At 41.4% G+C, this 26,731-nt stretch overlaps 1 protein-coding gene across 9 annotated transcripts in view; it reads left to right on the top strand.

The window, feature by feature from the left end:
* The first annotated feature begins 5,978 nt into the window (after positions 1-5,978).
* IL1RL1 (interleukin 1 receptor like 1) overlaps positions 5,979-26,731 on the top strand; it is a 43,424-nt gene continuing 22,671 nt past the window's right edge. For 6 of the 9 annotated variants that reach the window (XM_074815120.1, XM_074815123.1, XM_074815124.1 and 3 more), the window contains exons 1-3: positions 5,979-6,103; positions 21,530-21,659; positions 26,068-26,163. Coding sequence is in view for 2 of the 9 variants with exons in the window: in XM_074815125.1 (XP_074671226.1) it covers positions 26,161-26,163 (3 nt within the window). In the remaining 7 variants the exon portion in view is untranslated. Of the gene's footprint in view, positions 6,104-21,321; positions 21,442-21,529; positions 21,660-24,867; positions 25,656-26,067; positions 26,164-26,731 lie in introns of those variants that run through there. The other 3 variants (XM_074815121.1, XM_074815126.1, XM_074815122.1) reach the window with 3 other exon arrangements.

Genomic DNA, 26,731 nt, shown 5'->3' on the forward strand with positions numbered 1-26,731 from the left:
GCATTTTAGTATGCTTGTGTGAAAATGAGTGTGGGAGAAACGTTTCAGTTATTGTGGTTAATTGTTAGCTAACTACTTGAATGCAGCATGAAGTGGCTTATCCTTTTATCATGGGACTTTATTTTGAAACTGAATTTTGTCTCTGTTTTCTCCCCTTGGAAACTTTTTTTTGCAAGTTGCGTAGGAAAACACACTGGTTTTTGTGGTACAATAAAAGAAATCTCATAGAGACAGATGTGCTGATTGCTCTTTATTAAAAAAAAACCCTCCACAAACAATTAGTTGGCCAGAGGTCTGCTTCTGGAAACTTGGTAGCTTCAGAAGGAAAAGACAAATGCAATGTAATCTGTGAAAAAAGTATTTGTTCACCACAATGCAGTAGATACATTTCAGTTTCTTGTCTGTCTATGGTGACAGAGAAGACAGTCGGAATGGTTTGTGGTGTAAGATACATTGAAAGCATTCTCTGCACCATTTTTTACTTTTCAACCATAAATATATTTCTTCTGTTGGCTTGTTCCTGTCAATTTATTTGGCACTCCAAATTGCCCCATCCCTTTCTTGTTTTGGGATTAACTTGTCTCAAATTTTCTAATTCCATTGCATTTTTCCATCCATACTGTGAGGCTAGTTTTTTTTCTGGGAGACACCTCCTTTCATAATTTTCCTCCCATATCCCAGTTTCTTACCTTTATGGCAGCTAGTGCTGAGATACGGCCTGTTTTACATTTTAATATACACATCTATGACTGTATTAATTAATGGATAGAGGCTTATGTGATGGGGAGGAGCATGTGCTCTGAGCCCAATCCCACAATGAGTTGTTACAACCTGGTGGAGTCTATGCGATGGCCCCATACAGGACATCCCTGACTGACTTTTTCTTTTTTTCCTTTTAATTTACTTCTGTATTGCATCCTAGAAGGTAGAAGAGCACAAAGGTGATTTTACATTTCCCCTTTATCTTGGTTCCTTGACCTTCTGCTAGAGGGGGAAGGCCATTCTGCCTTTTGTTCAGAGGCTATGGTAGTTGTTTAACTACTCTACCTCCTTCCATAGCTGCAGTTAGCTTGAAGATGAAGCAGGCAGAATACAGTTAATGTTTATAAAACCTGGGCTAAGGAGAGACATTTTTTTTCCTAGAAATACTTGAGGATGTATTACATTGTAGAGCTTCTGAATACGTGTAAGTAAAATCAATGGCTAGCAGCTTTACTCCAGAGTACTGCCAGTCTCTGGTTTAGTCATAGGTGCTACAACACACAAACACAGGAGCGTTTCATCCTCTCGTCCCTACACTCATTATTCCTGAGAGTAAAGGCAAAGTACACCATTTGACTTGTATGCTTGTTCTCTTTTAAGATGGGATAATATTAACCAGGACTTGATGCATTTATTGAGACAAACTGAACATTAGTCACTAAAAGTGAACTAGAAAGTAGTACAAACCACTTGTGTCGCAGCCCATTCTAAGATTGCTTGCCAAGTTGAAATTGATTGGAAAAAGGAGTCTGATGTCCTCTGGGCTTCAGGAGGCACAATTAAAAAGTACAGCTTGTGTGTGACTTCCTTTCAGAGAGCACCTGGGTTACTGTGGCTTTACAGCTGGAGTTAAAGCTCTGCTTGGCAATGACGGTGACTGTCAGGAGTTGGTATTTCACCCTGAAGAAAGGTAGGAAGCTCACTCAAGTCATTAAGGTGAATTTTCTGCCAAAGAAAGGCTGGTTTTGAATTGCTGTTCCAGATCAGGTGATTTAGATGTGTAAATTCTTTTTCTGGCTCATTTTTGCCCCCAGCCACTCACTTGATCTTGCTGTAAATTTTTTTTGAGCACAGCAGTGGCTGTAGTAGAAGGGGAAATTTGAACACTGTCTCATTAGTTCATTAGATTTTTTATTTTTCACTAAGCAGTTTCCCTGATGGGCTTTATTTCTGTTGGCAGTTGTTAAAATCCATGTTCTCTCTTTCCCTTATCTCATCAGCAGTATGTATGAGGGGAGTGCTTCCTTTTCCTGCACTGACCATGGTAACACGCCCCAGTGCTGCCTCATCTCTCCTCCAATCTCTAATGCTTATTTTGATCTTTTGCACTTGCTCAGTTTATATACTGTGAATATATACAAATTCCCTGAAAGATAGGAAGGGGCACATTCAAGTCCTTAAAAAGGTATTTTTTTTCTCTCTTTGAGTACATTGTTTCTAATATCCATATTGTTTGTTTGTTTGTTTTCTGTTTTTCAAATATGCATAACTAACTGTTTCTTGTGTGCCATGGAAATGGGTGACTTGGACAAGCAGTTGAATTGGGAAAGAAATTCGAGTGATCTGCACATATCCTATCTCTCACTTGTGGGAAAGCACACTCAGACTGTATCAACAAGGTCTGTACTTTCTGGGTAAGGTGTGCCACGACCACATAATTTCAAATGGAGCATAGGAGAAGGGACAGGAGAAATGCATCTTTGTAGGAGTAAAGGAGTTACAGACAGGTAAAGGAGGTTATAAATTCTCCCACTTCTGAAATGGCAAATAAGCAGGGTATTTGGGAGTTAAAAAAATGAGATTCATCTGTCCCTTTAAAACAGAAAAAAAATTGGCAGTTAACTCCCCTACATATTGCCTACAGGAACAAATAGTGAAAAAGCTAAAGAGCTGTCTTGACAGGGACACTCACAGTGGGAAAGATCTTGTGTGCCATATGTCCCCCTACCATCTGTGTACGCTCTCTTCTGGGTCGTGACATCTGGTTCTGCTTCATATCTGGCTCCAATTCCTATATTTTTAGAGTAAATGGGACTTGATTCTCCTCAGAGACTGAAGAGAATAGACCACATGCTGACTTCTTCAAGAAAAGCCAAGTTTCTCATAAAAATATGGCTCCTCAGCGTAGATCTGAATGGCTTGGTACACGTATGTATTTAAATGAGCCAAGGATGTGCCAGCACCGTCTGCTGTCACTTCTTAAAAAACATCAACTTTGGCGTGTTTGACACTTACGGAGGGTTGGGCCATAAAGTTAGTTGGATACCTAAATTAGGAGATGAACTGGCTTATTATTGAGGAGAGGATCACATCCAAGAGAGCAGACAACTGAGGATGGGAAAAGATCGGGGTCCCAGGGTGAGAGTTGGTGAGGGAGTAATAACATCTGCCATAGGAAGTGGCTGTGGGGATCCCGAAACCCCGCAGCAGTGAGCTGCACTGGCATTGCGCTGTGCAATGTCTCCACCTAGTGATGCCTCAGACTGAAGCTTGCCCCTTTTAAAAAAAGCCACTCTGTACATAAGATCATAACGAAGTTCTGTTGCTAATAATGCCAAGCCACAACACTATTAAAAAAAACACCAAGCGGGAGTCAAAAAAAGAAGATATTCTGATGACTGCTGTTCTGAATTATACTGTAATTATTATTTTTAGTACCTTCCCCATCCTTTGTAGGAACTAGCAGGGAATTTAGGGGAAAATGAGATTTTTGGCCTTTGAGTCTGTACATCTGTTAATTCAGTGCCCCAGAATTAATTGCAAAATGGGGAGGAGTTGTCCTTCGTAGAGCTGTGTTTCTTTATCAGCCTCCAGCATATGACTGCTTTATGTTGAGCAACACTTCCCATTGATTATTCCAAGAAAAACACTGTGAATAGAGACCACCTCATCTGGGATCTGCATTCCAGCAGATCAGCTGTGCATGATGGCTGGAGGACCATTACCAACCGTGTGCTCCCCAGGCAATTGAGAGTCCCACAGGTCACTTGACATGGAGAATTTGTGCCTAATTTAACTATCTAGCCGACAGAGCTGGGAACAAATGGATCCTGTGGTCACATGGTCAGAAAACCTTGGGAGTCTGGGATGGTGAAGTGTTTGTATAACCCAAGTTTGCAGATGACAGTAGGCAAGATTCAGTAGTCCTGGAGTCCCTGAAGAAAAATTGCCTCAGGGCTGCCATCAGAGAGGAGCGGTCAGGTGCATCATGAAGACTATCCGAATGTCACAATGTTCCTGTAGCAGGAAGCACTGTCCAGTTCTCCCTGGCTCTGATGATTTGGGAGTCCAATTTCACAGGCAGTCTCTCTGCCACCTGAAATGATCAGTCTCCAATCCTTGCCTTCGATGGTGTGCCCAGGCCCTAAGGGACCTTGCAAACCCTCTTTTCCCTGCTGGCATGTAGACTTTTTTTTGTACTTGGGTTAATGCCTGTCTTAATATTATCAATAATATTACTATTAATGTTAATAAATGCAGCCAAATCAAAAATCCCACCATGGCTCAGGCAAACTGATTCTGAGTTCCAGAACTAATGGTGAAGATGAGACTGCAGAAAGTGATTAAAGCAATTAGCACAGGATAGCTGAGGCAGAGTGATTTGTAATGCTGTCATCAATTCAAGGAGCTCTCAGTAGTAGTTGGATTTTGTAGCCAGCACTCAGATGGCAATTCTTAAGTGTTGTAGGAGTATACGCATTAGGATACGTGAAGGCCATCTGATGACTGAAGGGTCCAAGAGCAGCCCCAGGTATGCTTTGTGTATAGGCCCTCAAATGTACAGTGCTGCTAAAGCTGAAATTTTCTGCTCCAGCTGTGGGAAGTCTATGAGCAGTCACTGGTATCCTGGGGGAGGCTGGGAGTAATGGGAGAGAGGGGTTCAGTGGGTTTGGTGGAGCTTCAGGAATCTGGGAGTCAGGCCATGCACTTGTTTCTCTTCTTTTTCAACTTCTCTCTCTTTTCCTTGAAACCCACCAAAAGAGGCTGCCTCTTGCTTACCTCATACTCAGTGGCACACAGCTGCTTCTCACAAAAAATGACCACCTTACTCATAAGCCTGCACTTCTGACTTACAACAGGTTCTATCTGGAATTGGGCTAGAGTGCTTGAGAAGGGAGTCACTACATACACTACATATATCAAAGATGTGAATAATACAGGGTAGTGGCTATTTCCATTTACAGAGTAGTGTCCTGGTGGATAGTATGAGATGGTCTTTCATAGGAAATATAATGAGAATTCTTGACCATATCGTAATGGGAGTTAAATCAACGTCCATATTTTGCAAAAGAAAACATGCTATTTTTAAAAATAACCATATGACTTGTTCTTTGGCAGCTAAAAACCATCTCAACTGAGTAAGAGTCTAATCGGAAGAAAATTCCTTGTAATACTTTAAAAGTGTTTAGCCAATTTGACCTACACCTGGCAGCATTATAAAGTCTTTGTGGCCTGGCCTGGCCTGGGAGAGAAGGGAGGAAGTGAGGAAGAATAAATCCAGCAGCACCCTACGTAATTACTGATTAAGGTCATGTGTAGCATTTTGAGCTACTTATGGGACATGTGAAGTAGCAAAATACCGTTTTATCTTTGTATGTATCTCTCTCTAACCACAAATGTACTTACTATGAGCATATTTCACTGCTCTTGGCTTTTCTCTTTGAAGATAATTCCAATCAGCCTGATGATCTTCTTCTGATTTCCTGAGCAAGGCTACCTCCTGGATCACCATGTTTCTCTCACAAGACACAGTGTTGTGGAAATTCCCTTGTCTTAGATGCAGAGCAGAATTTTTCTTCCCCTAAAAGCTCCTGTTTTGTTGTCAGCAAAGTATTTTTAAGCAGTGAGTACAGAGCACTTTTAAGGGGACCTGTGGAAGCAGTTATTTTTGACCTACACTGAAAACTTGCACCTGTATTTCCTAACCCAGTGCTGGATGTACCCACTTGCAGGTGATCCTGAATGCCTCAGGGAGGAAAAAGAGGCTTTTGACATGCAATGAAATCTGGTTACAGATGCTGTGAGTCTCTGTGTTCCTCCAGTTAGGGGCTTGTAAGTGCTCAAGGGAGATGTGCTGGCTGCAATAGCTCCAGCTGACCTCAGGCCAAGAGCTGTCTCACAGCTAAAGGACCCAGTTTACTTATGAGGGCTGCTGGGAAAAAAGAGGAAAAACAAATGCTGGAGAAAAGCACAAGAAGTGCTCTGCAGAGTCAGGCCAGCAGCTGACCGAGCCAGGCGTTCTGTCTTCAACAGCGGTGAACGGAGCTGCTGAAAATCAGACTGATATCTCAACAGCTGCCCCAAACCACTGGGCTGGCTCTCCAATTGCCGAGGCAGACGGGTAGGTTGCTGCTACCTTCTCGCTTCACTTCCCAGCCTCAGTGTGCTCCAGCTTCTAGCAGGATGCTCTGTCGTCATGGGAAAAGGGCGATGTTTCTGAGGGATCAAATGGGTGCCCAAGCTGAAGCCACCCTTGCTTTGGTGCTGCAGCTGCATGGACAGCCTCCCAAAGGTGCTGGCTCCAGTTGCACCTCTCATTTCTGTCAGCTCAAGCCAGCTTGGCTACCATGCCATGGTGGTGTCACTTCTGTACTGTGCCCACCCTGTAGCCTGCTTATGCAATGTCTCAGGTCTGATTCTGGGCCTGTCATCGTTATTGCTTCCTCATGCACTCCCTCAAGGCCAAAGAATGGAGCCAACAGCAGGCAGGCCCCTAAAAAGAGCCCTTCCTGTAGACCAGAGATGCTTCCACATGAAGTGCCTCTCCTCTTGCTTGATCCGACCTTACCAAGCTGCAGCACTGGTTGTAGAGACACCTTGTGCTGGCAGGCTAATGGGTTTTGTCCCCACTAGCTGGGGTGTTTTAGTGTCGCAAGTTTCAGAACGCAGTGGTGGTAGAACAAAAGCAAGTGGTGTCATATAAGCGCTTCTGGAGATCTTGGGGTGCTCTGAGCTCTTAGTGTGCTTTGGGGTCCCCATCTGCCTGTTTGCCTACAAATGTCAGCAGGGAGCTGTGCACATTTGCAGATGCTGGGCCATGGCTAATTCAGACTACGTGGATTTTATTTCCAACATTCAAGACGTGAAATGTCAGCTCCACTGAAACCCTGGGATCAGGATGACATTCTGGTGTCTGAACCCTGAAGTTTCTTTAGTATTTGTTTTCTTTCCCCCCCTGTAGCAACAAACAAAAACCGTGTGAAACCTGCTGGGTTTTGTGTAGCTTGTTTGGTCTGTGTTGCTCCAGTGTTTCATGGCATTTTGCCACTGTCTGTAGCACTAGGTGTCAAAAGAAGTTGTGCGTTTACAGTGAGATGCTTTTATCATGCTTACTCAGCAAATATTTAGACTTGGGCAGGCTGTTGACTTTCTCTCTTGAGATTGAAAAAGAGGTTTTTATGTTGCTATTGGTGGGAAAGAAAGTCCCCAGGGTGAAGTATCAGAACCCAAACACTGTTCTGTAAACCTTGAAAACTACACAGAGTGGAGGTGATTTCCATTCAGATACTATAATGCCGAGTTGATCTGTTGTTATTGCATTACATAATTAACCACATCCTCCCCCAGAAAAACAATAGAGCTGTCTTTCCTTATTAAGGTGACTTTGGACCCTGGAAAGTATTAAAAAAGTCAGCTTTTTGCTTGAAGAAAACAGCATTCTTCACTGGTTCTTGGTTAGCAAACACTCATGCAGCATCGAGTTACCGGAGAAATGTCTGCAGACATCATGCTGGTGCAGCCATCCATTGCAGCTGGATATCAGAAGAGTTGTGACACTTTTTTGCTGTTCTTCTGGCGTGGTCTTACAGGTGCTTATTCCCTGTCCTTACTAGTTTGGACTTTCCTGCTCCCTCTGTCTGCCCACACCTGCTCCAAGGCTGCCCTTTTGCCCACACCCACCCCAAGGCTGCCCTTTCTGTTATGCCAGCACAGCTGCCTGTCCATGAAACCTGCACAAGAACCAGACCAGCTGAAAAATAAATGCTTTTGTTGTTCCTCTTGGCCAGTTATTTCTTAGGCAGATCTGTTTTCTGAACTGTCTGCCATCTAGGAACACAAAATATTTTTTTTTCTTGCACGGAAGAGGCAGGGAAGGCAAGGGTGGATGATTAGGATGGTGTGAGAAGCACTGCTCCTAAAGAATAGCCTTGGTAGGTTTAAGCAGCTGTTTGCTGGCTTGTGTTCTTGTGGCTATACCATTTCCAGCACTCAAATATGGTCCTTTGGAGCCCCTTCTATAGATTGCAGTACCATGCCAGGAACACACTGAGGTAACATCTCTCTTCTTTGGCCACATGTTTGGGTTTAAGGGTTTTTTTCTATGCATTGCATCTGATAGACTTTCAGTTGCCCGGGTTAAGGGGTTGAGTGAAAAAGGTTGTATCCCACAGTAAGCAGCATGGTCTGAGACACCAGCTTCTGATGAGGGGTATTTTCTGAAACCAACACAATTTGTCTCATGGGATTAAAAAACCCATAAAAATGGGGTTTTACCCATTCCTTTATTAAGCTTCAGCACAGTCTCAGTGCCGGCCATCTGGCACATTAGAAAGAAAAATATGATGGATCTTCAGGAAAGAGATAGCAGTCCTGTGTAACTCCTTGCCAGAGGACTCAACAGAAATAAGAAGTCCACACAGGTTCCTGGGGAGACCAGACTTGGAAGAGATATCCAATAGGAGGTGAATAAACAGTCAAAACATACCAGACTCAGGAAATTCCTGGTGCTGAGAGCAATTGGAGGCTAGGAGAGTACTGAGGTGGAGTTATGGTATATGTTGGATGCGATCTTACTCTTAGTTTTGCTTAAAAGTCCTTACTACAGAAGAAGTACTAAGCTAGATGATCTGAACCAGCAGAGCTGTTGTCATGTTTCTATGACTTGAACTATAAAAGCAATACAAGGATGGAGCTATTCCACCAAAGTTTGCTACCACTGCTGTTGACAAGCATTCTTTCACGTCTTTTTTTCATGTATTTTGTTGATGGTTTAATTCCATATTTGGCAAGTCTTGGAAGGAATCATCTTGTCTGAATTGTAGACTCTTCGAAATTCATTGTCTACTTCTTTGGTCTATCACTGCCTGTTCCTTTGTGTCAACAAAGTTTGTCGTCATTGTCCATTACATTGCCTCAACAGGCTCCACAGTTGCTTTTTATCTTTCTGAGAGTTTGTCATTTTGCCATGATTTCAGTAACCCTAACCAGCTGTTTGTTGGTTCAAGATCTTGTATTTCCATTGTTCATTGCAGTGAATTTATTCTTTGTCTTTTCAAGCTTTAATGGACCATCTGAATGGACCCTCTTGGTGAAAACCACCTGGAAACATTTTGCTAGAGGAGGTTCTACTTCTTTTGTCATCACTATTATATTGTCTTAGTCTTTGGAACATAAATATTTATTTTGCCCTGATTCATATGATACTTTTACTGCTTCCTATTGGATATTACATTTTGTTTGAAACTTCTGTGTGCTTCTTCCTTCTCATTAATTTACCTGGAATTTCAGTCATAAGAAGTTAGCTCCTTCTTTCCAGACATTGTTTGTCTCAGATGACCAAACCAGAAGAAATAGAAGGTAGTAATAATCGAGTACAAATGAGCACATTGATTTACAGTGAGTTCAGGTGACTTTGGCATATATAAAGAATGAAAAAAAAAGGTACCTGGAACCTCACAGACTCTTCTGATGGCATGGTTCAGGGAGATGCATGGACTACACATAAATGCAGTTATGAAAATGTGTTTGGAATCGAACTTCTAGAGTCAATATGAGCCGCTGAATAGTTATGACAAATGCTATTTACACAATCTCCTTAAATTCCACCTTTTTACCTATGATGACTGGTAGAATTTTCCTTAACAATGATGTGCAGATGTTATTTAATGGTAGGATTTCCATTCTGGGCTTTCTGTTCTCCAGCTCAAAGGAGCAATGACAGCTACAAAAAAAAAAAAAAAAGAAAAAAAGAAAAAAAAAGATAATCAGAATTACTAATTTCCACTTTAGCTGAAACATAAGAAATATTTACTGGCAAATGGAATTTCCAGTAAAGAGTTAGAGGTAAAGTTGATGGAAAAAATGGTTACAGGTGGGAAGCTGATTGATTGACTGAAAGGAAACATAAGTGAAAGATATGCCCACTGAAGTATACAATCATCTCAGGGGTTTTTTTGCACATAATCTCATTCCTCTTCGTGCTGGCTAGAAGAGATTATGGTAATATTTGTTACAATACACAGTTGTGCATTTGAAGGTTTCTTATTCTGAAATGTGCAGACCTGCTTTCCTCATGATGTTTCTTGAAAATGTAGTTGAGGTGTGTTCTATTATGCTGGGTTGGTATGCTGATCTTCTGTTGTGATGATTATGCTGAAAAACTTGCCACAGTCTTGTTCGTTTTCTATTTCTTTTCCTAAGTGTATGTAGTTTCCATCTAGATTTAAAATGTTTAGAGAGAATTAATTTTTCTTTGATTTAGATTTTCTCATCAGACACATTCTTGTAGTGTAATTCAGTATTTTCTGAAATTTCATAGGCTACTCCAGAAAGACAACACAAACTGAACAGAATATTTTTAATAATAACTCAAGGACTTTACTATCTCCCAGCTATTGTTCAGAGAGTATATAAGTAGCAATTGCTTTACAGATATGTTTCCTTTATTGGCTTATCAGCCACAGAGTTGCTGTTCTACTTATGACTACTTTTAAACTGTGTCTTTCCACCCTTCAGCATATGAATTCATAGAAAAAGAGTGCTTTTGCTAGTGATATGGAGAGAGATTAAACCAATTTTCTGGTTTTATTTTGTATGATAGACTGCCATTTTTGCTGAGCTCTTAAAATGCAAACTTTGTGGCTACCCAAAGGTCAGATCTGACACCTGAGGTTTTGCTGGGGCAGAAAACGAACCTGACAGAAACTTTATGCTGGCTTAACAACATTGATAAGCTTTGTGATAGCAGCAGGCGCAAAGTCTGTGGAAAGAGCTCTCCGCACAAGCACTCTTATTCAGAAAACTTCTGGTTGTCTGCAAAAATTAGTATAAATTAGTTTGCATGAACATAATATTGTTTCTGGGATATCCTGCAGAGCTAGAAATGTCAGTGCTTATGGCAATGTCTTTGACTGAATTTAGACACGCACACTCCCCAAAGAGAAAGGGATGGTCTAATCTCTTTAGTGGCAGAAGGTGAGGACCTCCAAGACCTTCTGAGGGAGCTCCACTTCCTAAATTGGCTACTCTTCACCCTTACTGTTGACTGTAGAAAGAACTAATAAGGAAATGCTAACTTCCACTCCCAGTCATGATGTAAGCTGGCTATGTGTCTTCTGAGAATAAACGCTAACAGAGCAGAAACAGCTCTGATGATACAAAAAATCTGAATGCATGGTGCACCTCCGCTCAGTTCTTCATTCTCATACTAGCCTTGTGGTTAGAGCAGTCGTCAGAAAACTGGTGACCTCTCTAGCCCTGAAGGAGAACGTGCTCCCTCAACTCCACCTGGGACACTTTCTGCTGCTTCTGACGTACCTGGGCCAATTTGTACCTGGTAGTGCAGTTTTGCGTGTTGAAAACAAATGTGAGGGAGCCCAACCCACTTAAGAGGAGTCAGAGCCTTGGAATAAAAATTTCTCATTAATATCCACCCACCAGGTGGCTAGAGCCAAATTTACTGTTGGCTGTTCTCTGTCTCACCCATGATTTATAAACCCCAACACATAGCATACTAATTTCAGTGGGCAGGGTGGAAGGTTTTTCCCGTGATGTAGAAGTCTCTGGAGACCTTAGAATCTGGGTCTTCTGGTTTCTTGACAAGTGTTCTGACTGAAAGCCTTGTCTGGGCATTGTGGATTGTTCTCAGTCTGAGTTGTAAATTATTTTACTTTGGAGAGAAATCCTTGTCCCTTCCAGAGGATGGGGTTCTGAGTGTGTAGAGTGCCTGTCTTAAGCACAGAAGAGACCTTGAATGAGTTCAGGCAATGCTGGACACCAGTTATATGGGATTTTTGCCTGAGGTGTGGGTCAGTCCTATTTTCTAAATCCCAATTCAGGCAATATGTAGCTAGAAATACATGACAGCTGGAGCCTGAATGATAGACAATTTGTGGCCATGTCTACATTGTCTGGGCTTGAATAGCTTTTGGGAGTAGCAAACTGACTCTATCCTTTATAATGCACCAAAACAACCCTTTTCGTGGGTAATGGAAGTCAATACCAGAAAAGAAGTCTCCTGATAGTCTGCAACTTCTTTAAAGAAAACAGTAATTCTTATTACTGTCTGGATGTGCAGTGTCTGGACACAGGCTGTAGCACTCACTCGAGCAATTATCCAAACAAACCATGCAGGATGGCTGGCTCTTGCTTGGGAGTCCAGTACCTGACTCCGTGGAATCAAGAGTATGTGAGGACTTACATGCTATGATTTGTCAGTCTTTGCAGGGCAGATATTCACTGAATTCATACATTTTTAATAATTTTTTATTATTTTTATTATGTACTTCTGCATTAGGGATGTTTATGTACCCTGAGAGATTCCAACATGTTCAAATTTGGTAATAAAATTAAGAATTCTTGCATTTTCCTCCTTTTAGGCCTTCTTGTTTCAACTGCTCTTTTGTAAAGATAAAGGAAGTGGAATATGGTTTATCTTTGACACTAGTTTGACAAAGTTGTAGTTTCCCCAGCAACAGAGAGGCCCAGAAGTGCCCAAAGCAGCTGGTTTTGTACGCATGTTTTTTCCCAGATTCCCCACTTTAATGCAAATGAAGTCTGCAGTTAGATGGTGGCCCTGTCAATCTGTGTAATGTGTCTGCAGTCTAGACCTCACTTCTGTGGAACAATGTTCGCTTCATATTGCAATGGAAATTTGAACACAAGATAGGTTTTGTTTCCTATTGCACTCACAAAGTGCTGAGTGACCAGTTTAAAAAAAAAAAAAGGTGGAGTGATGGTCAGTGAGGCAATGCCTATAATGGAAGAGCATGGCTCCAGAACTGCTGAGCAGCATGCCCACAGGTCCTAATACCTAGCACAGGTGAGTGAACTAGGTGAGGTTTCAACAGAGCTTAGTGCTGTGGTACTTAGGTGGCTAATAAGAAACACCAAAGAAGAGACTGTGCCAGAAAGTCCCTTCTTTGACACGTCACTGAAACTGGGATTTGGATCAGGGAACCATCTCTTGGCATAAAATAATAGGTTTCTTTCCTTAGAAATGCAAAAATTTGCTACCTTACATTTATTCTGAGTGCTCAAAATCCATCAGTTTCATTGGCTCCTCCCAGAGAAGCATTCTTCCATATAACTGCATTTCTCTCTATTTCCGAGCCACAAAGAATGGAAATTTGTTATTGTGAACTGCTTCTTTTCAGCAGATTTTTCTGCTCCGAAGCAAGAACAAAGGGGAGGAAAGGAACGAGACTTTTCAAGAAGCAAAACTTGAGACCTTATGGGAACAGATCTCCAGGCTCTGCAGGAATTCCTGGTTTCAGGGAAGGAAAATCACTCTTTTGGCTCTTAGCAGAATTATTAATCACAGTATTTGTGAGATGAGATGAAATGAAATAAATGACAAAAAAAAATAACAGGAATTTAAACTCAATAAGTTACCTCCATTTTTGTATTTCTTCTGTTTCCCTATTAATATAAGAAAAAAACTATTACACCAGCTCGCACAAACGCCCCCAACTCCCATCCCCAGGTCTTTATCCTGTTGCTAACCAAAAGCACAAGCCATCAAAAACAGGCAAAGGAGAGGATGATGAACCCTGCCAGTGTCAAACATGAGGGATGGACATCCTCAGTTTAAAGTAGCTTTTCCAACAGCATCTTAAATGGTGATCAGTGTATCTCTCCTTAAATTTGAGTCATGCCTTTAGAACCCAGCTGTGCATCTACTTTTGACAACTTCATGTGGCAATTAGTTTCTGTTTTTATTTATGTGAAAGAGTACTGTTCTCTGCTTTAACTATGTGCCTGATAATGTCCCTATTTCTTTCATCATGAGTCATACTGAAAAATCGTTCTGTGTGTAATTTTTCCTAGTGCTGAAAGTCCTCCCTTTTCTCAGCTGCAGAGTGCTAGTCAATTTGGTTTATTCTTGTAGCAAAAGCTTTCTGTAACTCTGATATCCTTACTGCTCTTTTTAGTAACTTTTTTCATGCTGTTATATCCTTTTTGTCACTGGTGACCAGAATTACATCCAGTGCTCAAGATAAGGATATGTTGCATCAGTATAATAACATTTCCTGTTTTGTTCTCTGTTCTTTTGCTAAGAACTCCTCACAATCTGTTTGCCCTCTTGGCTGAACATAAGGCTGTTTTCAGAGAAAATCCAAAATGACCTCAAGATGTCCTTCCCAGGTAGTGAAACCTGATCTCTTTCTATGTGTTGGTAAGATTATTTCTCTGAGAATAGTGCTTTGTGTAGATCAATGGCTAACAATAACAAACCAAATAAAGCTACAGGACACCTGATCTCATGGGATTTCTCATGAAAATTTATCCACTGTCCAAAAGCAATCATTCTGCTACAGCATTGACTGACTGGCCTTTGCATTTAAATTAGTTTCACAGGATCTAGGAAACTTCCAATATTTGGGTCCTATCCTAGAGCCCAGTCCTGGACTGGTATGTCTCGGAGCCACAGGTAGTTATTACGGCTGTCGGGCTCTGGAATGTGAGGCTGTGATGTGGTGAGAGGAGGACAGAGAGACGTACCTGCTCATGTTGTATAATGCAGAGGACTCTCTTCACTGCTAATGTGGGAGGTCTCGGACAAGCTTGCTTCTACAGGCTGTTAGCTGTAGAGCATAAGTCTCGGAACAGTTTGGCCTGTGGTCATGGACTCTGAGAACAATCAGGCAGGAGTGCTTGAATCCTGCAGCTCTTCAAGACACTGAGGCCCTCAGGAGCTGCTAGGAGACTGTGCAAGCTCTCCTGCTGGCCCTGTAAATGAGGTGGAACAGAGACGTTTCTAACTCAACACTTTTGGATAAAAAACCAGACATGAACTGACCTCTATTTCTGGCTGAATCCATGCTGAGGACTCATATTTCTACTGTAGACATTGATTACCTGTGGGTTAACCTCCTCACAGGGGTTCTGGGGGAACTTATGCTCCACTGCCTCAGAGAGCTGCCTCCCAGAAGTCATCCATGGACCCAAAATCCACAGAATAAATGGCTTTAAAAAAATGTTTGCCTAACATGAAATGACTCCACCCTTCAGCACTGAATTCCTGTGTAGTGGGTTGCCCGTAGTATACCGCTTACATCCTACAGGGAAAGCAGATGGGGTAGGGCTTCTCCTGTGTCTTCCCAGCAACTGTTTCTTATTGGCACCTGACAGGCCAAATTGTTGTACACAGATCTCTCAAATCTGTGAAGCAGCCCTGGTGAAGACCTGCTTGGGTTTGCAACAGGCCACAGTTATATACAGGTTGTTTTCCATGTAGAATCCTACATAATTAAAGAGTTTGACCTGGGGGACAATAGAAAGTTCAGCAACCAATACATCAACGCTGTGTAATGCAGGGCCTAGGCATGGTGACCATGGATGAGAACAAATAGCTCATTTTAGATTGATGGGAAAAGAAGCTTGGTTCTTGGAACGGGTCATCTCCCAAGAAGACTTGCAGGAAATCATGTGGAGAGCTGCAAGAATATTTTCCATAAACAGAGGAGTTTTGGTTAGTGAGGGGAGAGAAAAAAGGTTGTCTTGAGTCTATATTTTCATGGTGAAAGAAACAAGCCTGAAACCTCCAGTAATGAGTCTTGAAAGGAACTCTGCATGCCATTTGGTATCTCTACAGCTTACAGAGACAGACATCTGTCTATATTCCCAAAATTTCTTGTGGCTGGCCAAACTGGGTACATATAGTTCTACAATAAACAGTTCAATTGCTGACATACTCTGTCCTAGTTTCTATGTAACTAGCTCCTGGGAGCCAGGACCAGAGAAGGTTTTCATGCTCATAGCCCTCCCTGCTTTGACAGGTGCTCTAAGGTCTAAGGATTAGGTGCTCTAAGGATTTCTGAACTCTAGCAGGGGACTCCTTGGGATCTGGACATCTGGATGCTTCAACTATAGAAAAACTAACAATTTTTTATTCTAGAAAAAATAAGTGTTGTTTCCTTTTCATAGGGAAAGCTCAGAAGTTCTAGTTTTCATGAGAAGCTTTGTTTTTTCTTCCAAAATATTTTAAACTTTTAGGGAATGCAAACTCCAAGTTGCAGCCAGATCTGATAGTAAATACAATGAGATAATTATCACAAAAAATGTTCTTCTAAAAGCCTGGTACATAACCTATAGAAAAAATAAGTAATTTTTTAAAAATAGTGATATTATTAAAAAAATATTTTTTACAACTAAAGCTCTGGTCCCATATGCTGTCACTATGTCATGACCCTCTTTTATCAGTAAGGCATTAACTTCCAGTAATTCATATACATCAAGGAACAAACAAGACCGTTTAGTAAGAAGTCATTATAAACAATATCTTTTCTTCAATTTTCTTCAATTATCTTCAATGAATTTCTAGAAAATCTCAATTCATTTTAGTTGTGTAAATTAATAAGAACTGTGTCTTTCAGATCCAAGATATGATTTCCAGAACGCCATGTATTTGTCGAAGTTTCTTCCTAAGAAATCATGTAGAAAAAACTCCTTATTCTCAGGGAAGAGGTCAGATAGAAACAACAGCAATGTGCTGAATAATATTCTGTTTCCACAGTAATGGGAAACAGAGTGGGTGCTGCACAAGAGGAGGTTAGCTTCCCGTGCACTCTGAGGGGAGGGTTGGCTGTAAGGGCCTGGGACTTCTGGAATTAATCTGTGCTGTTGCACCAAGCAATGATTTCTTGGATCTAATGCTCTTTGACTTAGCATTTGGAATATTTCACTCAGGCACATCTTGTCTGTGCCCTGAAGTTATTTAGACACAGGAGGGCTGCTTTATTCAGTTTTTCTTTTGTGGATAAACTTTGGATAGGTTTCTTGCCCAAAGATACTTGCCTGCTCAGACTCATTCTCATCTCTGTACTGTAAGGCATCCAAGGACAGGACCACCTGTGGGTATGGAAGATCCTGGAGACTCAGCGGAGTATTTTTATTTCCATAAGAGCAACAGATGTACTGCACCGATACTTTCTCTGGTGGGCTTTGTGGTCTCCCCACAGGGATCCTGCTGGCTGCCTGGTGACATTCAGAACAGCTGCTGTTTTCTTCATTCTGGCTCGCTGTATCCTCTGTGGGATGGCGGCACAACTGCTTTCCTTTTGGGGAAGGCATGAAGCAGAGAAATTGAGAACTTCTTTAGAAAGGAAATCTGGTTTTAAGATACAAAGGCTTTGGTGATGATGTTAAGATTTTTGTTTGAATATCGTCCTTGGCCTGACAAACATAACTATCATTGTTCAGATGTTTTATAAACTGCTGGTGATCAAATAACTTCCCAAGTAACATATTAATGTGCAACCCTAAGGTGAATACATGCCAGCCACATTGAAAAGGGCAGTATAATTCTTGTCACTTTAGCCAGTTACTTCCTTTAAGATACTCTCACCTCCATTTTGCATCCTCTGAACTTTAATGCACTAGTCGGCAACTATAGTGGAGCTGAAAACCTGATAAGAGATTTAATAGCTCTGCCTTGGTTGGGTGAAAGAGAAAGATGAGTATGATGAAAATACCAATGGCTTTGTAACACTTAAATTCTTCTTAATCCTTTTCTGTCCACATGCATGTCCTCACCTACTGTTGTGCAGGACCCTGCCATGTCAGTTGGCCTTAGTGGGCCACCAGGGGCCCACCAAACTGCTCTGTTCTTCCCCCTCCTCAACAGGAGAGGGGGAGGAAACACTATGAAAGCTCATGGGTTGAGATAATGACAGGGAGCTCACTTACCAATTACCGCCAAGGGCAAATCAGACTCAACTTAGGGAAGTTAATTTAATTTATTGCCAATAACAGAGTAGGATAGTGAGAAATAAAACAAAACTAAAACCACCTTCCCCGCACCCCTCCCTTCTTCCCAGGCTCAACTTCACTCCCAACTCTTTCACCTCCTTCCCTGGAGGGGTGCGGGGGGATGGGGAATGGGGATAACAGTCAGTTCATACCATTTTGTTTCTGCTGCTCCTTCCTCCTCACATTCTTCCCCTGCTGCAGTGTGAGGTCCCTGCCATGGGAGACAGTCCTTCACGAACTTCTCCAATGTCAACTCTTCCCACAGGCTGCAGTTCTTCACAGACTGCTCCAGAGTGGATCCTTTCCATGGGGTGCAGTCCTTCAGGACCAGACTGCTTCAGTGTGGGTCCCCCACAGGTCACAGGCCCTGCCAGAAAACCTGCTCCAGCATGGGCTCCTCTCTGTGGCCTCGGCTGCTGCCAGGACCCTACTCCAGTGTGCGGTCTCCATGAGCTACAGCTTCCTTCAGGGCACATCCACCTGCTCCAGTGTGGGCTGCCCCATGGCTGCAGGTGGATATTTGCTACACTGTTAGCCTCCATGGGCTGCAGGGGAAGAGCCTGCCTAACCATGGTCTTCACCACAGACTGCAGGGGAATCTGCTATGGTGCCGGTGCCTGGAGCACCTCCTCCCCCTCCGTCTTCACTGATCTTGGTGTCTGCAGAATTGTTTCTCTCACATTGTCTCACTTCTCTCTTACAGTTCTGTACAGCAGTTTTTTCTCTTTCTTAAATACATTATCACAGAGATGCTACCAATATTGTTGATGGGCTCAGCTTTGGCCAGCAGTGGGTCTGTCTTGGAGGCAGCTGAAACTGGCTGTCTCACATGGGGGCAGCTCCTGGTGTCTTCTCACAGAAGCCACCCCTGCATCTCCCCAGGTCTTGCCACATAAACCCAATACACTCTGGTTAGGCATGTACCCCCCAACAGTGTCTTCTTGGGATAACTGTCTCAAACTTCTCAATGAAAGGAACCAGCAGAGCTATTTGAGGACTGGTCCATTCATCTTTATCACAATGTGGGTGGTAATAGGACTGCATGATTAGTGATAAAGACCAGGGGGAACTCTGAGCTTGGGCAAGAGGAGTCTATCCCCATCAGAGTACTATAACCTTTGAAAAATCTTTCTAATGTCTTTTTTGCACAAAGCATGAGATGCCTATCCTAGCCGCAAGTAAGGCACCACAACTTGGAGGAACAGGAAGGCCACTGAAACCTCATTAGGGTGGATCCCCACCAGCTAAAAAACGTTAGACCTGCCATGGGTATGGACACACCCAACAACAGCTTCCCCTGCCATCTGACCACTTGCTAACTCCACCAGTGCTCTCCCTAGGTTGGCCTCAGCAAATGTAGATAGCAAAAACTTCCCTGCCAGGTGTCCCCTACTGTGTGGAATGAGAGTCTGCAAGCAGGGTGCAAAAAATGTACACAGCAATTATTTCCTGGCTAATAGAGGTAGCTATTAGACAGCCAGGACTAACATGCTGCTAGACAGCACTGATTCTTGTAGCAGAGTGAACCCTGATGTTGCTGAGTTTCTGTTTTCTTATGTCTGTTTTTTATCTCAGGATTTTATCTTTTTTCTGTGTCACCATTTTTCCTCTTGAATGCTTGAACTCACAACTCTTACGATCTCAGTAAGTTAATTCAATCTGGGTTTTCCCTTTTTGTATCTAGCATGGCTTTAGCTAGCATAATTTCCACAGCTCAGGTGAAATTTTGCCAGCCCAACTGAGTTAAGTTCATATAGCCATGCTGCCTCAAAACCAGCCATTGAATCACAGACAGCTGAGTCTCTGGGCCATTGACTCCTAGTGCTGGTAAGGACCTGTGGGGCCAACTAGAGCATCTTGATACCAATACCAGATTTTTCTTTAAGGTCTGTCACCTAGTGGCAGCTCTACTAGGTTCCCAGCAAACTCTTCCAGTGCTTCACTACCTTTCCTGTTAAAAGATTTTTCCTGGTGTCTTGACTAACTATCCCTCCTTCAGTTTAAGCCCATTACTTCTTGAGCTCTGCTTGGAGAACAGATGATTCTCTTGCTTGCTGAAGTGCTATGCATACAAGATGCCGAGGCAGCATGATGCATCTAACTCCTCAAAGAAATTTATTGATATATTTCTGTAAGCACATTTTCCCATATACTTATCAAATAGGAATATTTTTAGAAGCTGTGCCAAAAGTTACAAAGCATTCAACATTGATTGTAGTTTCTTATGAAAGCTGAAAAATGGGTTTTGCTCAGCTGGCAACTATTCCCTTTAGCCAGGAGCTGTTTCCCACCTGTGTCATGATCTGGGAACAACCTGGGCATGGAGAATGGACAATAGGATGAAGGACTCTTCTGAGGTATGGAGCTACACAATGAGCATCTCTTATCTAAGTTTCAGTTACCTCTATGATAGAAGAACTTACTCTGTATCCAGGCAATGGAAATTAGCTTGACCTGAATATATTTAACATTTCCCTAGAGTAACCTGACACGTCATGGTGAGAAGACACTCAATCTACCACTGAATGCAGATGGTTACTCCAGACTTTTTGTCCGAGTCTCTAGAGTCAGGAAATGAGGATGGCCTTGATTCTGATGAAACTGCATGAACCTGAGCAGGGAGGGGTTTGTGAGATTTTCAGGGTAAAATCTGAATTGACCCTGACCGGTTGACCAAAGCACTGTGAGATTTCATTGTTGCAGTTTGGGGTCTTCTATATTTTCTGTGTCATATGGGAAGTGCAATCCCCAGACCAGTTCAAAAAAATGCTATACAAAGCACTGGGGAAAGCATGGGTGTGACGTCAGTAAGATTTTTCCATACTGGCATATAATTGCTACATCTTCCTGTGTTGATGTGGAGTTGCTGCATCCTGACAGCACAGTCCAAGATATTCATAATTCTGCCAGGGAAAAGTAAGAGTTTGAAATACTGTAGTATAAAATCTTGTTTGGTTAAAGAAGGAATGAGCAGTTGATTCTCAAAATGGCTTTAGGGGTTATTCTGCTAAGATGTACAAGATGATTTTCCCCTGGAATTTGACTGATTTGGTACTGAAATTGCTGTTTTAGACTGGCTACTGCACAAGAAGGGGATAGTTTGGACCTTTGATCTGATAGGTCCAGGTTTAGTGCTGATGCTTGGAAGGCTGCTCAACAGTCTTAAACAGTGCTCCTTAAAAATGTCTTTCTGACATTTGGTGGCCCATAGGGTCTCCTGAATACCTGCTCTTGTTGGTCACTGTACACTGGGTCATGTCCACTGCTGTGGTGACTTCTCCCTCTCTCTCGTGCTCTCCCAGAGTTGCTTCTGGATTTCCTGCGGAACGGCTCTGCCCCTCCAGCCTTCTTTCCCTCGGAGACTTAGTTTAGCTGCTGGTGCAGACAACTGGTTTCTCAGCAGCCTTCTTTTATCAGCTTAGCTTCAGTGAAGCAGTTTCCTTCACCAAAACCTGCCCTTTTAGCGTTATTCTCTGGGAACTGCTGCCTGACTAGACCAGGCAAAGCTGTCACTTGTTTTCAAACAAAATCTGTTTCAAAGCACCCTCTGCCGGCTGACTGTCCCTTCTTTGTTCTCCCCAGGAAAAAGCCAAGAACCAGACAGCAGATTTGCATGCTATAACTGAGTAATTTGTGATTAAGGGAAAGGCTATGCTGTTGGTAAAAGATATCTGATTAATTGGAACTGTGAGATGTCATCTCTGATAGGTACTTAAGGTTACTACAGTAATTTGCATGTTCTGCTCTGTTCCGTGGGAGGTGAATCAAAATGAAGCTGTATATCTTGTTCCTACAGATATGAATTGCACAAGCCAGTTAAAAAGGGCTCCCAGTAATATCTGGTACAAACTACATCAGAGAAATCAGTGCAAAGGACCCAACCACAGAGAGCAAGCCACTTCTCTGCTTTCTGAATTTTCCAGATGGTAGGTCAAATTTTTATATTATCATTTAACCAAAACTAACTGAACTATTTTATACAAAACTTTATTTCAGTTCACTTACATGCTTCTTTATCTCAAGAAAAAATATTTGATTAAAATAGTGGATATGATTATGTGATAGAAAAATATTTTTAGGACCAAGATGAAGATTTACCTTATAATGAAGTAATTTTAGAAATTATTTTGCCCTCAGTTTTCTGGCAGATATTTTTACTAATTATTCAAAGACACAGAAAATATTTACTGTGGAATGGATTTTTCAGTTTAGTATATTTATGTACTTTCTTGCTTCAAAATGTTTTGTAAGAATAATATGTGTATCAATTCTAGCATTTCCATACTTCAAATACCTAAATTTTACACTTACAACTGTAACTAGTGTAGGTGTTAACCATTGTGAGTGCTGGTTCTGGAATAAGTTCAGTGTTACTGTTGCTATTTTAATAGCCCATTTTCAGTCAGAATGGGTTTTCTGGTTTGGTAAAAGAATAAAAATAGCTTTCAATGAACAAATTCTATGTCTTAGTAAACAAAACTCACACAACTACTGTTTCATGGTATGTTTACGTTTTAAAGTCTTTTAAGCTTTTTAAAGCAGAAATTGCAATAATATTTCTAAGTTCTGTTAGTATGCAAGTTATGGTACTTTTATAATGTTTGTTCACTTATATAAACAGTACTATAAACACTTTGTTGCCAAATACAATCTTGGAAAAAAAATCACAGCTGTCTTTAGAGAAGCAAGGAGTTAAGCCCTACAGATTACCGCTTCTGCAACATAAATAGGGTGTTCCCAGTTTTTTCATCTTCCTTTGATATTGGATCATTAGGGGTTAGGTTTTGACATACTCAGGTAGTTATCCAAAATCTGTATTTGGATCTAGTGCTTTTTCAGCATCATACTGAAGTTTTCCTTCACAGAGGTTAGACTTAAGTTCATAACATGCAGTTATTGTGAGCTACAGAAGGAAAGACATTTATGGAAAATGTCTCTTTATCTTTTTTCCACTGAATATTAACAATCTAAATTTCTGGTATACTGATGGCCCAAAAATATGTTATTCAGGCGTCCTTCAGACAAATGCACTAAAACACAAGTTCTAAATAAATCTGCAAAAGCAGAAAGAAAACTCATAACCATCTCCAGAAATTAGGGACTTTGTCTCTCAGTGCTTTAAGCTACAGGAACATCTTCCTTTTGATTGCGGGACATGAGGTGTCTTAGTGCCTTTGTCTTATGCCTCATAATACCCTTTTTATTTGACCTAAGTATCACGGATGTGTGGATGCTTTCATTTTGCTTTGTACAGAGTAATGCCACAAGCTGTAAGACACTATTGGACTAGTCCTCTTGTTATTTGCTGTCTAGAACTGCAACCTCTGCCTCTGTTTTTATTAAGGCAATTTGGCAGTTTGCTGCTAACTTTGCTAACTTTGGAAAATGCAAACAGAATTTAATTGCCTGAGCTCTTTGTATTTTCAGGGAACATTCCTCTTTAATTAAAGCCCCATATATTGCATGTATTCACACACACTAATCCCTAACTCTACTTAAGCTGCTGCCAATACTCAACAACTTAAAAATGGGGGGAAAAATCAATAAAGCAATCCTCAAATTTAGGCAAGGAGAATCTGTCCTTTCAGCACAACTATTTTGTACTGTTTTGGTGCAGGCTAGTAGCCCAGTATGTGTAAGGTCTCTCAAAGACATACTTTTTCAAGAAACAGAAGACTAAATAAAACAACAGGCAAGTATGATGATAGGCAAATACAGATTTCTTACTCTTGGATCCTTTTGGCCCTTGTTAGAAGAGTTGATGAGGGCAAGTAATTGCCTGTCTCCATTCCTGGGAAAAGCTGTAGCTCAAAAACGGAGAAAGCACAACTCCCTCCAACTTTTTGTTAATCACCAGCCTTCCATTTCTAGGGCTGCAATAACACTGGCAATAAGGGACTCACCAATATCTCCAATAGTGGTATCAGCTGTGACCAAATACAAAAGAGACACATATAAATAAAGTATCAAATGAGGAAGAACCTCATTTCAGACAGTCTCCAAATCTAGTCTATGAAACTGATTTTCCTTTAAAAATCAATTGGTTTACTTTTTGTCATCTTGCTGAAGTATCTGCCTGCTTAAACAAATATCTCTAAAAAGTAATAGGACAGTTAGTATAACTGCTGGTATACTTCATTGGGGGCAAGCAGGTTCATGGAACAGAACCAAACACTTGGAGGGAAAAGGCTCCAAGCAGAGAAGGAATATTCTGAATATTTTTTATGTCTATTTAATTACTTAGATAATCTAATCATATTAAATTCTATTTATTATTCAGCTTAGAGTTTTTTGCTTAGCTGATTCTTAGGGTCTGTTTGAAGACTTCACTGCAGAGAGTCAGTTGATATAGATGTATCTAATCTTGGTTGTATGAACTAGCCCTGCTGCAGCTAGTGTTCTGTGTATCACGTTAGCTTATGTGTATACACATACATGTATTTTGCACGTAGGAGGCATTCAGCATCTGATGGCACAGTGCTCTGGAAGGCTGCATAAACTCCTTTTGGAGGGATTCACCTTCGCATGCTATGTTGCTAGTTTTGACTATGTATACACCCTGCCGCAGTCCCAGATGTGTCAGTCAGTCCCTCTCCAGGACAAGTGAGCCATGCCAAATGCATGTGGGTACCAAATAGTTTAAAGGCAGCTTGTAAAACTGGCCACCTGGCTGGAAAGAAGGACCTTTTAGGAAGAAAAGTTCTCTGCATAAGCCAATGCTCAGTCACAAAGTCACAAGAATATGGAGATGGTGAATTACTGTGAATGATCAGTAATGTTTCTTGTGAGCTGCAAGTGAAAACAGTCATTTCTGTGAGAAAAAATGAGTGAGACAGGCTAACCAAAGCCGATTTGAACCAGTAAGATTAGGTACAGTAACAGGTAATGAAAGACAGTTAACTAGAGTGGAAATCAGTGCAGAGAATGAAGTGGTGCTTTAGAACAGATACATATCATGACAAGGCTCAGTGAAACCAAGTCAAGCAAAATCAGTTCTCAGACAGATTAGAGCTACATGGCAGTGTTTTGATTTTACCCAGAGAGACAGAAATGAAACTGGTAGGTATCTCATGAATTGTAGAAATGAGGTGCTCACTGCAGTATGCCAGAGAAACGTTCATCACTGGCTCCCGATGTGCTATTCAGGAGATTGAGACACCATGTATCTATCAAATGTTGCTCATATCAGCTGAATAGTGAACTGATTTCCAAATATCAGGAGATATTTGGGCATTTCCACCTCCCTTTTCTTTCTCAGGAGAATATGGAGCCATGAGTCCCCATACAATTTTTCTGCTGTGATAGAAGTAGACCTTAGATGGTGGATGAAGTCAGCAGAGTTGCTGGCAAATACAAATCTGTTTAGGTCCTGAATTGGATTCAGGCCTCTAATAATTGGGATATGTGAAACTCAAGTCCTCATTCCCACTTGCCAATCTGCTTTGCTCCCTGGTAGTGTCAGAAATAAGTTCTAGGAACAAGCCTTCTGCTCTAAAGGATGAACAAAGACAAATGCTTTGCTGTGTTGATGCTGTGAATTTTGTTGTGTGCTGTTTTGCTCTGTATCTGTCTTCCCTGAGGACCTACCCTGTCCCAGGTCACTCCTGAATCCTCTTCTGGACCAGCTCATTCATTCCTTCCAGGACAAAACTCCCGATGTTTGTTGTATTGAAAAGTCCTTCTAAAAATCTATTAACCCGGTCTAAGGTTTCCTTAAAATTAGAGAAATCAATAGACTGCATGTGCTTGTACATGGTGCTTTTCTCCAGCTGTAATGAAAGTGAGCAGCTCCTCACATACATTGTTTCTAGGAGCTCCTGGCTGGTCATTTGCTTCTTGTAAAAGGCATGGTGTCAGCCTTGCTGTGACATTAACGTTGGGATGCTGCTTTTTCAGTCTAAACCCCATCTTTTCTGTGATTTGTGAGTATCCCTGCAAAATACCTACACTTAAATTCTCATGCTGTTCTCTTCCAACACTAAGTTTTGTTGTTATTTTTGAGTTTAAGAATAAGCCTCTGGATGTTATTAAACCTTCTAAAAGAAGAAACTTTCCATATCAATACAAAGCCGATGACATTTCTGAAAGCTCAAAATCAAGTTTGTTCTGAATTTCAGACTTGGCAGAAAAGTAGGTCTTGATAAGTGTTTGTTTAGTCTGGAAATCTTTGGCAGTGAAATAAGAATTCCTTGCAATAAGTATGACGTCAGTACTTACCCTGTCTGTACATTTCTTGCCTATTTTTCACTACTCCTCTTGTGCTTGCTATCTGCAAGATAAATTATAATTTGTTTCTAACTTGATTTCTCTTGAAAACTTATCTGCCATCTGTAGTACCATGGGGCCTCTTCTTCCTCATACATAATAGTAGAACCCGCCGCTCTGTGATCTGCAGTGAAGGACAGCATTCAAGTGAAGGGTTTATTAATGGTAAGTAGAATGCTTACAGTTCTGTAATATAGCTGGATTGCATGTCTGCTGTCTCCTGAGATATTCCTAGATTAAGTCAACTTAATGTCCATGGACAAATAGCCAGTTTCTTTAATAAAGGGGTTTGCTGGAGAGTGCCTGAGCCACACAGTGAGGTGTGAGTTACAGCGAGTGCATATCAATTAGACACAAATGAAGACATCAGTGAGGCATAGGATCTCCCCTACTGCTGTTACACAAGTGTAATATATGTTCCTTTATCTACCTTTCCAATCAATTTCTTCAGTTCCCCTTCAGGTCAGCATTACTGATGGCACTCACCTGGTTTTGTTCTTACTGCTAAACACTTACCTAGAGAAGCTGTCACTGAAACTTCCACTTCCATAGAAAGCCAAAAAGGTGTTGTGCATCTAACCTAAGTTGGTTGGATGTAAGCTTAATTGAAAGCCAGCATATATGTTTTCAAATCCAGGATCTATCCTTTTCTAGACCAAGGTATAATTTTTTCTGCACTCGACTATGAAGAGAATGCAAATGTACATTTACCTTCACTAAAAAAAAGATCAAC

The sequence above is a fragment of the Strix aluco genome, chromosome 2 (assembly GCF_031877795.1).
Source record: "Strix aluco isolate bStrAlu1 chromosome 2, bStrAlu1.hap1, whole genome shotgun sequence".
NCBI lineage: Eukaryota > Metazoa > Chordata > Aves > Strigiformes > Strigidae > Strix > Strix aluco.